This window comes from Pogoniulus pusillus, chromosome 26 (assembly GCF_015220805.1).
Source record: "Pogoniulus pusillus isolate bPogPus1 chromosome 26, bPogPus1.pri, whole genome shotgun sequence".
NCBI lineage: Eukaryota > Metazoa > Chordata > Aves > Piciformes > Lybiidae > Pogoniulus > Pogoniulus pusillus.
The window spans coordinates 6640233-6658687 of record NC_087289.1 but is presented as its reverse complement, the minus strand read 5'-3'; the positions used below and the strand labels follow the sequence as shown (position 1 = coordinate 6658687).

Sequence of the window (18455 nt, the reverse complement as noted above, 5' to 3'; positions counted from 1 at the left end):
AGCCTGCTAGTGATGAACTGGTGGTAATATTAATTTATTTAAAGAAATTGACAGGTAAAACTAAGAGGTTTCTTTATTTTAAATTGTTCTTTAAAGTATTCACTACAGTAAATTAAAGAAATATTATTTCAGATATCTAAGAAAGGCATTCTTGCTCTATATTTGCTTTCCATTTTCCTACCTAAATTTAATTGAAATTCTTCATGTAACGTACAGAATTCTTTGTGCCATTGTTTTAGGCATGATACTGTGACATTTGATGCTGTGTTTCACTTTGTGTTTACAGCAGCTTGAGGCAAATGAGATACAGCTTTAATTCTGTAGCAGCATATTGACTTGCCTGGTACCTTTGCTAGCCTGGTTCTGAATCACTGGTGCCATTGCCTGAGTTACATCTTTGCAAATACATGCAAATGCAGAGTAGTGCCCTATGGTCTTAGGTCCCCAGAAGTGCTGGTCACTTCCTTGAGTATGTTAGCTAACAGAATAAAAATTTGCCTCTTCACATTTAATACATTTCAAAAGGTAGTATTTTTCTTAGTTTTCTATGTATAACATCTGAAAAGATCCTACAATGTTTGAATTATTGTAAGGCATCTGAGAGTTCAAAATCTTTGTTTTCAGAAGTTGTTGAGTCTTCTGTTGCTGGATCGATGTTTTCTACTGTGGAAGGCAAGAGATCCTCATCTCTGAATTCTCTGGGAAAACTAGAAGGAGCTGGCAGGTCTTCATTTTGTTTCCATGGTTTTCCAGGACATCCAGGAAGAGTTGATTCTGGGCGATCTGGCAATCCATGAAATAAAAACGTATCAGGAAGAGTTAGTGGTTCTACATGTGTACTGGTTGCCTTTCTTGCATCCCCTGGATTGACTAGCCCTGAAGCTGTTTCAGCACTGAATGATGGGAGGGTTTCATTTTGATTAAAACCCATTTCACTGGACTTCTCAGAAGATTTTGGATTTAGATGTTTGTGTTTATCATTTTTACTGTGTTTTTTATGCCCACACCCGTGTTCATTTCTGTGCCCACAACTAACTTAATGCCTATGCCTTTTGCTGTACTCATGATCCTTCTTACACCCATGTTTATGCCTGTGTTTATGCTCAGGTTCACCTTCTCTTGCTGATTCTTGTCCACCATCTTTTCCTGTTTCTTTGCCAGGACTTTGTCTTTCTTCGTTTTTAACAGAGCGTGAAATTGCATTTGGCAATTTTATGGCAGCAGAGCTTCGGAAAGGTGTGAATCCAGGAGGCCTTCTCAAAAGTACAGTCTGAAAAACATTGCAGTAATAGCTATAGTTAGATGAACAAAAACAATAACTTCAGATTTGGGAAATTCAGAAGTTGTCTAATTGCAGTACATGAGTCATTTTGCAAAATGCATTACCAGATTTTTAAGCTAAACTAAGATCTTTTCTATCTGTGACAAGTGTGAAAACACAAACATCCTCCCAAAAAAACTGCACAGTATTTTAGCAGGTATATCTTAAAATATTGGTTTATATAGCACTGAAATTCTGCCAGCTTAACATGGGAACAATATTATAGAGAATAAAAGGAGTACAGTTTTCTGTACAGTTGATTTCTAGGGCTACATGCACTTTTTAAAGTCTGAGACGCCAGTGTATAAAACCAGTTTATGCTAAAGACTATCACATCTCCAACTAGTCTGAATACCAGAATATTTGAAAGATCTGAGTTGTTTGGTGTATGAAATGTAACTATATTCGATTTTAGGTTTCTAGATTTGACACATGCAGTATGTAAGACTGCTTAGAAATAGCAGATGCAAGTTGGAGCTGATTGTATGAATCATTTGGTTGGTAGCGAGTAGTCTGTTTTCCCATCACTATTCAACTGGAAGACAAAGGCTGAATGCATGGTGTACAGTCACTATCCAACATGGGTTTCGTTTCTGTCTGCCAAAGTATAGCTGCAAATCAGAGTTGTTCAGGATGGAGCTAAATTTGCAAGTTGGTACAGATACAATATTGTAGTGAAAACTAAGAGGAGAGACGTTGATTAAATGGCACATAATGAATGCATAGGTAGTTATGAAAGTGCTGAGAAAGTGAGGTCACTGTCTGTAAATTAATCTATCTCATGTTATTCAGTGTATCTTTTCTCCTTCACTGGGGAGCATGGGAGTCTCTGCATTTATTAAAAGACTGCAATCAGCAGAACTAAAAAACTTACAATAATAAAATTTTAAAAAATTTTGTATTCTGTTCTGAAATTTTCAGTGACCCATGTTAGGGGCTAGTTAATTACAGAGGTGGGCAGGAAGAAAGTGGAAAGATCTTTCTGCAGTGATGATAGTTTGTGGCAGGAGATCTGCTACTCTACTGATATGAAAAGATTCATAGATGCATTTTTTAAACGGTGGAGTATAATTATTGTGTTGCCAAATACATTTTTGTCTCCGTTTTTAAACCTAGTATGAATAGGAATTCAAAGGAGCTGATGAGGCTTGATGCTTCAGAGCTTAACTGATAATAGAAGGGAGCAGTCACCCAACAGAATGTTCTCTTTGTCCTGTTGCCTTTGTATTTCTGTAATCACTGTGATGTTCACTGTCTCACCTTGTGGCGAAACTGGGATGTAACAAGCTGCTGAGGTTAGAAGGTGAGAGGAGGGAGTGTGGCGTTACTGAGGTCATTAAAAGAGCTATGTTATCCTTTTTTTGGGTGCAATATATGGGATTATTTGGAATGAGTAAACAATTTAATGACTGCTTTTGTTCTGTGCTCTACTTATGATGATGAGTAGTGAAGAGGAATCATACCATTGACCGTTCTTTAGAGCAGTTAACCTGGGAAAATATTTTATTCTCCCATGGGGTCACCAGAATTTGTGCTTCACATGGCAGTTGTACCTGTAGACAGAACAAAAATCAGCACATTAAGAGAACAAAACATCAGACACAAAGGAAGAGCATCATTCAGGAAGAAAAAACAATATTATTTAATAGTATTTTTAAAAAGAAATATACTTGGAGCTTGACCCAAATATCTGTGAAATCCATCCTAGTGATGGAGACTTCTGTATTGGGACACATCACTGCTTAGCTTTTTGAGGTTGCATTATATCACTTATGAACACTTTAATTCAATTTGGAATTGGAGATTTGATCTTGTAAAATTGGATTTTTCATCTCCATGACTTCTGGAGTACTAACTGTTTAATCTTCATGATGTTACTAAGAAATACTCGTTGATGGTATTTCTCCTACTAAAAACTGGAAAATTGAAAGACTTTTTTTTTTCTCTGTTTAGTTCCTGCTGTATTAACAGGTTTTAAAATCTCATAGACAAGCGCTGTTCGTATGATGGGAAAAGAAAAGGCAAATAAAGCCTTTCTTTTCCAACCAGCTCCCTTGCCAATGTTTTCTGGCCCTATCAGCATTATTTCCAGTGTCTGGAACACATTTTCCCAGTGTAAGCAGCATGCACTCCAGAAACACCATTCCTTTGCACATCAGTAACAATGCCAATCTCATGTTTTACTTAGCTGCAAGTCCACAGTCCGGAACACTGCAGCTATTTAATTTTGCAGCAGCTTCCTCCCCTCCTTTCTTTGCTTCATTATTATCAGAAGTTCCTTTTAGTTTGCAGTGAGCAGTGATCCTGCAGTTGGAGTGACTCAGTTTGAGCTTTGTGTTTTACTGCTATTGTCACTGGCTTAGGTTACAGAGAAAGTTGTCCTAGTTGAAACAGAAGTCTACAGAAAGAGGTAACAGAACTCAGGATGTGTTTTTACTTAAGTGTTTACAACTTCTGGTACAAATGAATTTTGTCCATTAGGAACATTAGAGTTGGCAACATCATTGTTACTTACACTGTCTGATATGGCTTCACAGTATTCATTAAGCTTTTCAAACTCTGTCTTTGAGCAGTTTGTCTTCCGGATTGAAAATTTTAAATGGTAGCTTTGTCCTGCAATCGTCTGAAAAATTAGCAAAGAGACTTTCTGTGGCAAAGGCATTTCATTGAAAAGGGTACACTGCAAAAGTGCTTTTCTACAAGTTTATACTCTAATCTTGAAGTCCTTACCACTGGGACAGCCTATGTTAAAAAAAAAATTATATATATATATATTTGGCAGCAAACCTATGTGCTTCTAATTGACTTATTTACTCCAGTTTCCATTCTCCAGCACTGAAACTGAAGGAAACAGAAAGGTCAGAGTAACATCAGGCCCACAGTTTTAGCTGTGTTTTATTGGATAGCTGTAGTAATTTCATTAATAACAAATGAAATCATTAGAGACACCACTGTGGAGAGCCAGGTATGATGTGAGGAAAGTGGAATGTGAGTAAAATGAAGTGTGCGATGAGCAGGCTCAGTTGAAAATTAATGTATTTGCCAAATGCATTAAGGAGGGAAACTGCATGGCTGCAAGAATGTGCCTGGTACAAGTTCTCTTGTGAATATTTTTCAGAGAGCCCAAGATAATGTATCTTGCTTCAGAGATAGCAGGCAGAACATGAAAATATGTCTCTTCTAACTCTGTTTTTAAGATATATGTATGCTAATATCAGTCATGATATGAAAAGTGAGAAAAACAGAAAGTTTACAAGAAGAAAAATGTTTAAGAGAAGAAAAAGCACAGACATTGTTAGTAAGATAATGTGAGCTAAGCAGAAAAATGCTGGTGTGCTTTTAGGGCCTTCTCCAGTGGTATAGTTTGTATTTAGGGGAAGTTGACAAAGTGTTTTCTGAACTACTCCACTGTCTTACTCTCAATTTTGTCTTCAACCTCTGATTTGATGTGTTGGGACAATGAGCAAGGCAACTACAAATGCTGTCCAATATTATGCTCTTGGGTCCTTGTTTTTCTTACTTGGTTGTATTACTCTGTTTACCTTAGGTTAGACACAGATGCTTTCTTGTGAATCTAGAATCAGTGCATAAATTAACAGATTTCCAAGGGAAGTTGGGAAGCCCCATTTCTTAGAGCTTACACCTACTTTAGGGTATACAGGGCTTAAAATAACATACAGAGTATTGCTGTGGTGGATCATGTGGGTTGTTTCCACTTTCCTACTTTAGAATTCCAAGGTTGGCTACAAAGGCTGGTAAAAATGAAATTAGATTCCTTAAGTCAGCTTTTGTCCCATGCTTTTAAAATCACATTAATTTAGGAAAAATGAAAAAAAAATCAAGAGATGGGAGATTTTTAAACAACTTCTGAACACAAGCCAAAAGGGATAAAAGTTTGCAAGAAGAACTGCATGGATCTTTCAGTGACCACGTGTATCAACACAGAGGGAAAAACATTATTTCACATCTAAGTACAAACTTCAGATAACATTGGGCTCAAACCAATAACACTGCCACATCTGTTCTTCATCTTTGTGCTACATCCCAACCTGAACTGTTGCTGCTTCTATTTCTCCGGCTTTATAGTAGAAGTCATCACTGTTTTCCAAGTTATACTTCTCCATAGAAATCTTCAGTAATTCCTTTAGTTCTGGATGGTCATTTGGGATAACTGTTGGACAACCAACGCAAGCTTCAGGAATTATCTCCTTAACTGAAAGAAACCAACAAAGATTGGATCTGAGGAACAAAAGAGTCAATGTAGATCAAGACTGGGAAAAGCAGTTATAAACCTCTGCCTTCTGGAGTGCTTTGAGTCTATCAGATGCAACAAAACACCTTGTTAGTTGTATACGTTCAGCATTTTTGTATCTTGGTTATCTAAAAGAGCATTGCTTAGTGTCACATTGGCCATTTAACAGCTTTGTCAAAACAATGCTCTGTACCATTTGTGGGTAGATGGCAAACAGGGAGGCAACGTGTGGAAGGACCTGAGTCATTTGAAACAAGTGGCAGCACATGAGTGTGTTGAATATATTTTCCTGAAGTAAAGCAAGTCTGAACAGGTGAGAATGCAGCCCTTACTACATGGAGTAGTACTGTATTCACTGTTCTAAAGCTCTGAGGTGATGACAGCCTTTGTTGACAAAGATGGCTGCAGGAGGTAGTAACAGTAAGAAAATTAGGAGTACAACTGTAATGAACTTACATATTCTAAATAATTTATTTACTGAGAAAAAAACAACCAAACCAAATAAGGCCTCTAAGATATCAAATGTAAATATAGCCATGCAATATGAAATAAATAATGATAGTATCAATAGATGAATTACCATTTTGGACAGAAACTTTAAGTGCTCAGTGCCTTTGTCTTTCAAAAGAATACATCAGAGCTGTTAGGAAAGTTAGAGGTTATTTACACAGTGGGATATCAACTCCCTTGTCATTGTGGTGGAAAATGAACAGATTTTTGTGGGACAATTACACTCTTGGAGACTCTCTCTTTTAATCTTCAATTGAGAATCAGGAAGCAGCTCCCTGTCATAGAAGTAGGGCAGTATGCAAATGATAAGATGTAACTTTGAGCTGCATATGAAAGACTTGGAAGAAGTGAAAAATTCTGTGGTAGTATTTCATTAAGCTGCAGTGCTTTTTAGTCCCAAAATAGTTGCTTTTCTCTTGTCACTCTGTTTCCATCTCTTGCATTTTACTTGTCTTTTCTTTACAACCGTAAGAAGCCATTGAAAACTGCAGAACTTTCAGAACTGGTAGTGCCTGCAACATACCTGGAAGCTTGCATTTGCTTGCGATATCTACGATCTGTGCCTGAAGATTTTGATATGCTTTGGCTTCACATTTACCTACACGCTGCAGTGAAAAGACCAAAATGGTTCCTTGTTATTTAGAAATAAAGAAGTAGTTCACATCCTAGCACCTCCTTACTAACACAGTAAGTCAAACATGCTACTAATTATTCCTTTCTCCCTTCAACAAAATGAGAGCAAGAAGTCTGACAGCCTGCAGAGCCAGTAAATGATCAAGGTTCAAAAGGACCGCTCAGAGAAAATAAAACTGTAAAAGAGAATCTAAATGAACTATTTGTATGTGTTCATTACTGAAGGAAATGGGGATGTTTACAGCCCAGAATCCTGTTTTATGGGTAACACACTGGAGTTTCTGCCCTAAACTGTAAAGACCAAAAAAGAAGATTACACAATTAACAAACCAAATGTTTCCGAGTTTCTTGTATTTACTCAGGTGTTCTGAAAGAACTGTGGTAGGTGGCTTGCTTAAAATTGCCTTGATATCTGAGGGCTGGAAGAAAGCAGACATTGATGCTGTTCTGTTTTGAAAAGGTTATAGAGCCATAAAACAAATGTCTGTACCATTCAAGTGATTAGAAATGGTAATAAGGAAAGAACTAGGGAGCATGAATACATGAAGGCAAGAGTGAGGGTTTCATTGTAAACGGAAGTTGTGTTTTGCAGATTTATCAAAGTTCTGCAAAAGTAGCAACAGAAGTGAGCAAAGGGACTTGTTGATAAAGTATTTTCAAAAAGGTTTCAGTAAAATCCCTTATCAAAGACTTTAAAGGAAACTAATCAACTGTAGAATAAGAAGAATGGTTCTTAACAACTCAGGATCAAGATCTTAGTGCTCTTACAGATACTTGAAAGTATTGTCCAATACAAAATGTGCTTAGTAGTGGTTTAGGGGGAAAAAAGTAAAGTCAAGGCTAGGGAGAGTGACACAACATCCAACTCTGTGGTTCAGATGCATGTTCAGTATAGGGTGCAATTCTGATAATCCCTTTTCAAAATGAATAGCACAGTGCCGAGTAATGGTATGAAACAACTTCCATGGAATTTGATCATTCCAAGACATGGAATTTGAAACATTATGAAATGTTTTTCTGAGACAACCAAGGAGTAATTTTCTAACAGGAGAGGCTCTTGAGTGTCATGCTCAATGGTGCACTTCCACAACAGCTGAAACAGATGCAAGTCAAGGCTCCTGTGTTTTTTCCTCTCCCATGTACCACCACTCTTCATTATGACTCTGCCTTTCTTCCTTCCTGTCTTCTGCATTGTATTTGCAAGAGCATTGTCTGACCTCAGACAGGGGACTGAGAGAGCAACTCTCTGGTTTTGGTACAGTTAATTTTGCTCCAGGTCAAAGAGGCTGAGGAAGTACCTGGTTGTGCAACATTGTTTAGCTAGAGTATGCATGTTTGTTAATAAATTCCACTTATTTGGACTATAATAGGTATTAAGTAATAATTCATCTACTTACTAGTCTTAGAAGATAAGTCTTATGCTGGAAAAGCAGTGCTAGTTTTAGTTACTTTTTTTAATTGCATCTGAGTAACTCCTTGAATAATAGAACTTCTCAAGTGATTTAATGCTTGGGTGAGAATGTTTAGATTCTATAGAACAATCTCTAACCATTTCAGTGGTCATCATTGCTGATTCAAAGGAAGACATATATGTTCTAATGCATAAATAGTTATCTACAAGCCTGGATTTAAACTTCATTCACAAATTGAAGCAAGCCTATGAATGTTTTCTTGAATCAGATCTCAATTATTTGTTAATATGATATCTTCCTAATAATTAGATTTTAAAGATTACTTACACCTCTAGAAGTGGTTTTACACTCTGAAGTTAAATCTTGAAATTCATCTTTGGAGCAATTAGTCTCCTCAATTTCAAAATGGATTTTATAATTCCATCCAGCTACCACCTGGAACAGATACATTATGTAAACCAATACAAACTTGGAAATTAAACTATTAAATGTGATTAGCAAAAAAAAAAAAAAAAAAAAAAAAAAAAAAAAAAAAAAGAAAGAAAAAGGCAAAACTGCTCTTCTAGTGCCTTCCATCCATCAAATCAATTTGCCATCACTGAGCCATAGAATATTCACGGACAGCAAAAAAAAAATCTTGTGATACAAAAAGTATACTAAGCCATGCATATATTAGAAGTGCAGTTTGTATTTGGAATCCACTTTTCCTGGCAAGCCTGCAGCCTCATAATTCTTGGTTTCTTGCACTTTCCTTCATAGAATCTGTTACTTATTATTTCCAGTAACAAGAAGCTGGTCTGGATAGATGACTGCACTAATAGAACTTGGCAAGTCCTGTATTCCTGAGCATGGGACATGGTAAACCAGCATCTAAATAATGTAACTTTATACCACTGGCATAATTTCTTCTGGAGTGTCCCGCATTTGTCATCTACCTATAACTGTGTCTCCTTTGGGCTTTACCTGCCTCTGCCTGCTGTTTTGTTCAGATTCCTGACCCTTTTTTTTTTTTTTTTTTTTTCGTTTTCTCTCCAGGAAACAGTTTGGTTTTCCTTGCTCTGGCTACTGTTGTGCCCCCATGAAATCTCTCCACATCACATGAGTCAGGTAGCATTCGACTAAAAAGGGGAAATGAGAATCAATTATAAGAGCTTTCCATCCCAGATCAGTGGAAGTGGAGGGCTCCAAGTAGTCTGTTGGCCAGGGTTGCATGATGGCTCTCTTTTCAGCTGCTGGATTGCAGTCTGTCTGTGACATTGTGTCACATGGCTTCGGTGTTGTGTAAGCTTGTCTTCTAGCTAAAGGGATTGTTGCCATCAGTAAATAAAAAGAGGACAGTCTGAAAGAAATTGTGGGTCAAATTGACATGAGACCAGAAGATGCTTTTTGGCTACATAAATGCATACACATTCAAATAAAAGGGCCTGTCTTTGGTGTCAGGTTATATAGTAGTTAAAAAAACAGGTGAGAAACTTTACTTCCTAGCAACATCACACACATGCGTAGGAGAGCCTTTCACAGGGAAAGAATTGTTCATGGAGTGGCAGATGACACAGTATTTCTGTGACCTAAGCAGCCATTTCTTGCAAGGCAGACATGCTTGTGAGCATGTGAAATTTTCTTGTGTGCAGAGATCTTTGAGCAGGTGACATGCTGGCTTTTTGTTGTTCTTTTTCCTATCTGGGCTTTACCCTTTCTATAGCGTATAGCAGCTGCTGACATATGGGTCTTCCTGCATTGCAAAGCCATAGATGCCGGCTGTTGTTTGAGAGGCTAAAGCATATATGAGACATCTGTGCAGGCTGGCAGTTTTGGCACAGAACCTAGGAGAGATCTCCTTCTGGTGCTTCAGGGAGAAGCCAGGTGGGATACCCAAGAGCATCTGAGATGACACGAGATGCCTGTGTCAGCACTGATTTAAAATAAACTGGTGCTAAGCACCAGTTAGATGCAACTGAAGATTAAAACAAAACAAAACAACAGAATTTTAGTATCAATTTCTAATGCTGACAGTTCTGAAAATCCGTAGGTAACCATTTTATCATTCCTTAATTTATAAGATAATTATTTCCAAGGTCTACATTCTAGATGTATTTTGTAAGCTTTTTATGAAACATAAGCCACTTTAAAATCAACCTGGTTGCTTCTATGATTCTATGATAAAGCAACCAACATACCTGGTTGGGGGTATTTTGGGGGTAAAATTTAGAGAAGAACCATATACAAACCTGTCTTTCAGCTTGTTTTATTTCCACAAGCTTATAAAGGGCAGGTTCAGCACTGTGGTTGTTAAACTTTTGAATGGCTTGTTTCAGAATTTCTGACACATCTGAACTGTCACTTGCTATAGGTTGGAAGCACCCAAGACAAGCACCCACAGCAATTCTTAGGTTTGGTGTAGCTGGAAAAGAAACAAACCAAAAACCATAAGGCTCCAAGTAAAGCAGTCTCATGTTTTCTTTTTTCATATCTGGAAATGAGACAAAAGATTCAGTGAGCAAGAACCTTTCCTGCTTTTAAGACATTAATTTTATTTAGGGCCATGCTTTGGTTTGTGGTGGTAGAGGCTACCCACAGCACTTGGATCCAGCCGTAGTTTTAGCAGCAAACATTTAGAGGAGTTCAGGAGTCACTGAGTCTCTGAAGAACCTTGCATGTAGTTTTGGCACCAGTAAGGAAGGGTCATCCCTCTCTGACTCAGGGCAGAACCCCTGGATACTACAACTAAGGAGATATTCTTCAGCATCGTCAAAGCTCACCCACCACGTGCAGCTGCTTACTGTCCTTGCCAGGTTTCAGTATGGGGAATTTGGCAGGAGTGTTTTGGCTCACCCATATGAACTGCTCTGACTCTGAGCTCCTAAGGGACTGTAGTTGAACTGTTCTACTGAGGTGTTGCTTGAACTCCCCTGGCTAGTCACTGTGGCTGCCAGTCACCACTTGGTGTTACTTTCAGGCTTAACCAACTGGATTGACAGTGGATAGACAAGCTTGACGGGGATGCTCAAACTTCTGTTTCCTACTACTAATCCTATTAACTCTCTTTCCTTTCTAGTAATCATGGACTGGATTTTCATAAATTAATTTTATAGTTCAATACATAAATTAATTTCATGATTCAGTGAGCTTGAGAATGAAAGTGGGACAATATGTGGTCTCTCTGGAATTGAAGTAAAATTTGTGTGCATGATCCTCAGCTGGCATAAACTGTCTTTAATGGAGTTAGGCCAGCTTGCACCAGCCAGGAAACCAGTCCAGATCAGTGTGATCGTGATCAAACTGTTCCACCAAGAACTCTGAACATTTCTCATGGTGGAGAAATCCTTTACTGGTCAGGGTCTACTCTTTTGCTTTTCCTGTTTGAATCATTTGGATTTGATTTGGCTCCTTTGTACATTTAGAATACCTCACTGTAAGCGGTACCATTTAGTCTTAGCTCCCCAAGGGGTACTTGAAAAAAAAACCTGGCCCTTTGTATTTCTAGCAACACTTACTTTGACTCAGTAATGACAAGTATATAGATATGACAGAAATAAAAGGACCATGTCTTCAGGGAGTGGTCACAAAACAACAGTGCTCCCAGCTCTAAACTGACTGTGGTCCCACAGAATTTTTGGAAGTGCTGAACAACTCTGAACTTTTTTTCAGAGTTGCTATAACTTGGTAAGAAGAAATGAGCTTCTTAAACCAAGTACAAGTCATGCAATTGGTGTGTATTTTTTTTTGTTGTTTGCTTGCTTGCTTGCTTGCTTTTTATCTGAGGAAAGTTTCAAATACAAATTTCTCGTGGATTCTCCGTGGGAGTCACATAGCTTTTTCCAGCACTAGGTGTCACCATTGCTCTACAAATGCATCTCGGTTAAGCAGTCTGTGTTCTGTAGCAGAACATGGAGTTTTGGTGTACTGCAGTCCCTAGAACCATACTAGTAGGCTGTAGGTACGGCCATTTAAGCTTTAAGCAAGATAACTAGGAACCAAACCAAACCAAACCTAAAAAGGAAAAGCAAACAAACAAACCCCCAAAACCCCAGCAAACCAAAACCACAAAACAACAAAACCAACCAAACCCACGCCCAAAATAAGCTACCAAACATCTCATAAATCATGGTAGATATTTCTGTAGTTAATATGCACTTAGCTCCCTGCTACTAGTTACATGGATATTTTAATACTAACTTTGATATGTCTTACACTAGGTATAGGCACATAGAGATCTCTGTTTCAAAGCTTTAAAACAATGTGACCCCTTTCTAAGAAAGGAAGTTACTATGTGAACATGAGTCAAACACAAACGACTTACAGGCAAGAAATCATAGAATGGTTTGGTTTGGAAGGACTATTTCAAACAATGTAGTACTGCTTCTTCTTAAGGTCCAAAAGGTATCACAGTCTCACATAAATACATCACTGCTAGGTTTTTCTTTTGTAAATTAAATGGGTTTTGTTCTTCTTTTGTTTTTATTTGGTTGGGGTGAATATGTGCTTTGTTAAACTTTAACAGAAATAGTTGGGTCATCTTTATTTTGGAGAAAATGAAGTACTATTTTGTCTTGTAAAGGTGTTTTTTCACATATATAATTTCTGGCACAATTTTATACTTGAATAAGGAAGGACAGAAAATTAAAGTGTGCCAAGTCTCTAAGTTACAGATATGCTTTTGGTCTTAAGCAAATTCACTTTAACTTGGTATAAATCCAATGGCAGGAGAAACTTAGTGCACGTACTGGTTTTCATTACCCTGGATAGAAACTACCAGTGCTTCACTGACTTAGCCTATGTGTGTGTGACAGTGAAGTGAAATTTCATCTCCAACATGTAGTTGCTTATGGAAGGTAATTTATAAATGTTCAAGAAGAAAGATAAGGAGCTCCTACCTCTAAAATCACATGAAAATCTCAGTATTGTATTTTCCCCATTCTTAACTTGTGGAATGCTGCCCCAAACAGTTACATACCTGGAAAAATGTTACAGTTCTGCGAAACATTACTTATTTGTTCAGCATTACTCAGGTGGACTCGAGCTGTGCATTCTCCTGTGCTCTGCAAAAAAACAGATGTCTTTACATAGAGTCCTATATATTCCTCTAGCTCTCCTCTGACAGTTGCAGATTGAGGTGGGGAACAAGTTCATATGTACATTTGGACTAATGTCTCATCTGCTGTTTTGTAACTGAAAAAGGAATAGTTTTGGTGATTGTGAGGAGAACAGAGAAGGAAGTGAGCAGATAATTGGAAAGATTGCTTTGTATCATGACTGATGCATGTTGATTAACTGAAAAATGCACAGTTAGAATAACGGAAATAAGCACAACCTCCTAAATGAAGTCTATATAAATTGTGTATTTACCTAATCTCCTCTCTGCTAGTACAAGATAAGCATCAATCAACATGGCATTTCACACCGATTCAAATGGTATTGTCAGCCATCACCCCTTTCTTTGCATTGTGTACCATGCAAAATAACAGGGACTTCCCCTGCAAATAGGCAGTCTTCCTCCACACTATTTGTGCCCCACCTGTACCTTCTCCAGGTGCTCTCTGGCATATTGCACTGTTAAAGCCCACTGGGATTTTTTTTTTTTTTTTTGCCATAGTGGCTTCCGTGTCAGTAATTTTGTTGGTGCAGATCTGAAGTCAATTTGGTTGTGCAAGTTCCAACTATGCATCATTAAAAACAAGTTTTATAGCCCTCGCACTCTCACAGCATATGTATCTTATGTTGAATTTGTTGTGAGCCTGCATATTGAAGCACTGAAATGTTCCCTTCTGCATGTGTTCAGGATGACAGTGGTGAAATCACAAGTAGAATGGTTAACTGTAGAGATGGAAACATTTGTGTAACTTTACTTTAGTCCTATGAACTCTCAAAAGCTCCACATCTAAGAAAGTTAAATTCTCTACTGTATTTTGCCCCAGGCAGCTGCAGCCTTGGTCATTACACTGATGTTTCTGCACGAAGGACTTGTAAAGAGGACAGATACTTACAGCATCTGCAGGTACTTTGTAATCACAGTCTTGCCAGAGTTTGTTTTCCTCTACGGCACAAGTGGTTTCTTTTATTCTGTATTTCACATAGAATTGTGGGTCAGGACCTGCCTGGATAAAAACAGTATGCATGTCATCATTTGCATAGTAACAAATCAAGTGAAAAGATAAGAGCTTGGAATGGTAAATAATATCCGTTGGTTACTGTAGGCTTTACAGAGTGGTTTCAGATTAGCTGCTGGTCTCCATGCAAGGTCTAGATCTTGGCAGTTCAATAATTAACTTACCTATTTATATTACTGGGCCCTTACCTACAATTACAATATATTGATACTATACATACAGTATGCTCAAATGTTCCAATGAGTTTAAAAACAGAAGGAAGTGATTAGGTTTTATACTTATATTCAAATGCCCTCCAAATAAGCAACTTCGAGTTGCAAGTTGGACAGTTAGTATAATTACCAGCTTGGACTGTGTGCCTTTCTGACTCTGGCTTTCTCCCAGAGCTGTCTACTTTCCTTCTGTACATCTCTACAGGAAGCCCAGCAACAGCAGCCAGCAACCCTCAGGCAGTCTGGCAGTGCCCAGTCTGCCTTTACTTTATGGTAACAGGGTACTTAATCTGCCCTGCCTTCTCAGGGGAAAAGGGCGAGGAGGGCATATGCTCTGGAGACAGCCTTTGGAAGTGCCTGCAGTTGTCCTATCGGCGTTACAGGCTGAGCTGCTCTTCAGCATAGGATCAGTAATCTCATGAGATGAATTACAGACAAGGTAGTAAGCAAAGTTTGGCCTGGCCAGTGGAAGTGGCTCTAATGTTGATAATCAGAAGGGAATCAGTGAGGGAGTATTTTCTCCTTGCCATAAACTGAGTACTGAGCCCGTAACATAACATCACATAACCACACAGCAAGGTGTGTTGCTCGTCCTTTAGGGGACCTACAAAGGCAGAAGTTACCTGTCTTTTACAACCACTTAAAGTGCACTGCCAATATGTCTTTTCAAATACAAACGCTGGCAGTTGCTTCGTCACTGGTTATGCTTAAATGATACTGCTGAGAAAATGAAATGAGAATTCCTGCCTCAGTGGTGCAGCTGAGCTGATGTGGGTAGAATGTGCTGGATTTATGCCCACGTAGAATTATATTCTGTGTTCTCTCAATTCGTGTTGTGCATTGCCACAGCTGTGAAGGGGTGCAGAGGTACCTGATAAATGGATGCAGGTTGTAAAACAGGATGAAAGGTCTCTAAAAATATAATGGATTTAATCCACAGCAGGTATAAATTGACATTTATAGAGCTGCATCAGATTATACTATCCAGAAAGTGGATTTGAAAAGAGCTAAATTCTGTTCCCTATTACAGTGTTCCAAATCTGTAATAAATCAGCTCAGTGAGTAAACAAAATAGGTGAGAAAAGACATTATTTCTGTAAGTTATTTGTTTATTTCATTATTATTATTATTATGAACAGCTATTCCTTTAACTGGGGCAGGTTCAGTCTTTTACCAGCCAGCTTTTATGTTTTATTACCTTATCAATAATGAATGTACATGAATATGTAAGACCCAGCTATTTAATTAATGTATTCAACATTGTGAGGCAAGCAATGAATAAAACCTATACTCTTTTTAGAAAAAGAATATCAAATATGAGGAAATTTCTGGTAGAGATTCCTTTTCTCTGTTTTTTACTTAACATCAATGATTCAAAGTAATAACTGATTTCCACCTCAGATCTTTGAAGAAAGGGAAAGATGGCTATCAAGAGAAGGAAATATACCTAACAATTGCAACAGATATTCATTCTTAAAAAGTAAAACATTGTTTAAGATAAAATACTGAAACCTGTCCTTTGGGAACATTAGCAAAAGGAAGGTGGTGTTACAGCTCTGATATAAAGATGTTTGAAGTAGCCTGTTGTTAAAGATGGATATAGTTCGTTGTAGACAGCAGGATCATTAATTTGTTTAATGCTAATTGTATAAAGGGTTTTTCCAGATTTTAGTCTTTGTCACTACATGCTAAAACCTCCCATCTGAAAACAGGAAAACCAGAGAGCACGTGCCAGGAGATTTGGGCAGTTTACTGTAAGGCACTTAGCAATTCATGTCCCCTTTCTGAGGTCAACGTCTATCTGATTAAAAGTATCTTCTAATTGTGGAGTGCAAAATATTCCCTCTGATACTGGATTTCTTCTGTTTTACATCTGAAAATCCAATCCACTAGAAAAAAATGCTAATGTTGTTTTCAAGCAAAGTAATGCTTGTCATTATTATGGTAATAATCATCTTTGTATGCCTCTCAGAGGTAAATACTCTTTTGTTAGATTAATGCTGTACAGGACTCCAGGCAAAGGATCACGACTCATTCTTCGTTTTTCTGTCACCCTGTTTGACTAAAGTACCACCTAATGCTTCTAGATAGATCTGTGACTCAGGACTGGAGTCAATCAAATGATGTTTGCTAACATTTTTTTTCAGAGCATTGCCACATTTTATGTCACTCTTTTTTGTGTTTGATGTCAGCTCTTCCCAACTCAAGGTAATGTTCAGGTTCTTTAGTAAGTGTGGTTTTGCCATGGAGCTGCAAACCTTACTGATGATGGAAAGGGGTAGGATTCCCAGTAGAGAAAGGAGAAAACAGAGTGGACTAGTAAGACACATTATATCAGCAACAGAAATTTTCTGTTCTTTAGCCCTTTCATTAATAAGCAGTTCACCAGCACACATAGTTGAGTTGATAAGAACAGAATATGCATCCCTGCTTGTCATGGTACTAAGTATCTCACTCTGCAAGTCATTCCTTTGGTTTTTTAAAACAATTTTGGAAGACACTTTGCTGTCATGCTTGCTCTCTTGTGAGCAAGATGGAAATAGTCTGATTCGGAGTACATAAACAGTTCCAGATATACTTACAGTTCTCTTGGCTTCCATCACCATGTATAGAGCAAATTGATTACCAGTTGCTCTATCTCCATTGTACTTCTTCAGTGCTGTGTCGACAGCTTTAAAGACATCAGGGTCATCACAGTTTGAAAATTCAAGTGGTAAAGGGTTGGCTCTGCTAGAGATAAAACTACAGCAGAGCGTGAGTACAATGAAAGTTTTCATAATTGGGGAGAAAAGGCCTCCTGAATTAGAAGGCTCATGAAAAATCAAATGGAAAAGGAATGCCTGTCAGGGTTTTAGTCAACTCTACTGTTTTTCAGGAGCAACAGCTAAGTAAACAGAATGAGTGGGTTGCTGGGGTTGGTTGGTTCTCATCATACCCTGTTTATACTGCAAATAAACTTCTGAGTTTATCTAAATAAACTTTGTGTGGTCACCAGAATGACACTAAGGTTATCCACCTGCCATCAAGATAACAGGCTAATGGCTGCAGCTGGGGACAGCAGTCTAAGCAGGACAGCTCCTGAGCAAAAGAGAAAGCAGAAGGTTTGCAGCTTTCTGGCTTCTTTTCTTTAAACTGTTACTGAGAGTGAATTTTAGAAGGCTTAAACAAAACACTCAAGAAGGTTGCAGTGGCAATGAAATTTTGGTTCTGAACAACAACTCTGTACATTTTATAGATCTGTTTAGAGTTCAGACTGCAATAGTTCTGAGAAGCTGGAACGTGTTTAAAAACATCTTTGGACACATGCATGGGACTGAATGTCACGTAGCTCTTCCAAAACACTTGCTAAACCTTGTCCTTCACTCAGCTATTGGAACTGTCCATTTTTGCTGCCATGTGGAGATACCTTGGGACCATGGATTAGTCAGTCTTTTAATGTTCTGTAGTCGTTACAGACAGGGAAAGTGGTGCCCAAGAACAAGGGGTTAAGTAATGTTGCCTGTGTTGGGCAGAGCAGGAGTAAAACCTGGCTGGGAACTTGTTCCAGTGTAGAGCACAAAACAGCTTTGCTTTGGATCTGTGAACATATTTGGTGTTGCCTCAGCTCCAGTGTTCCAGTTATGTCTTGCTACAGGCTTGGGATGAGGAAAATGCACTTTAGAGCCTCTGTGGATAGAAGTAAAGAGCCTCTGTAGAAGTAAAGTTTTCTCCATTTTGTTTCTTTTCCTTCAATATACTCATCTACTAAATTCTACTTTATGCCATTAGAAAGCTACTTGGAGGACAAAATTGCTAATTTTTGGAGATTGATGTCATATTCTTGCTTAAGAGTTAACTGATCTGAACTAACTCATTGGAGTCCCAGGTCTGTGTGAGTGGGATGTCTATGAGACATCAGTATTCCTTCTTCCTACTCCTCCCAACTCAGTTTCTAGTGAGGAAGTTCCAATGATAAAGAAAATGTTTTGGTTTTCTTTATCATTGAAACTTCCTCACTAGAGGAAGGGT

At 38.1% G+C, this 18455-nt stretch overlaps 1 protein-coding gene across 1 annotated transcript; it reads right to left on the bottom strand.

Moving 5' to 3' along the window:
- Nucleotides 1-47: 47 nt before the first annotated feature.
- KNG1 (kininogen 1) lies at nt 48-17237 on the bottom strand. Its single transcript, XM_064165485.1, has 11 exons — nt 17030-17237; nt 14113-14223; nt 13083-13167; nt 10357-10529; nt 8456-8563; nt 6607-6688; nt 5371-5534; nt 3837-3944; nt 2785-2874; nt 1114-1270; nt 48-783 (listed from the first exon to the last, which is right to left on the bottom strand). Exons 1-11 carry the CDS (start codon nt 17222-17224, stop codon nt 584-586), a joined length of 1473 nt encoding a protein of 490 aa, XP_064021555.1. The 5' UTR covers nt 17225-17237; the 3' UTR covers nt 48-583.
- Nucleotides 17238-18455: the final 1218 nt, after the last annotated feature.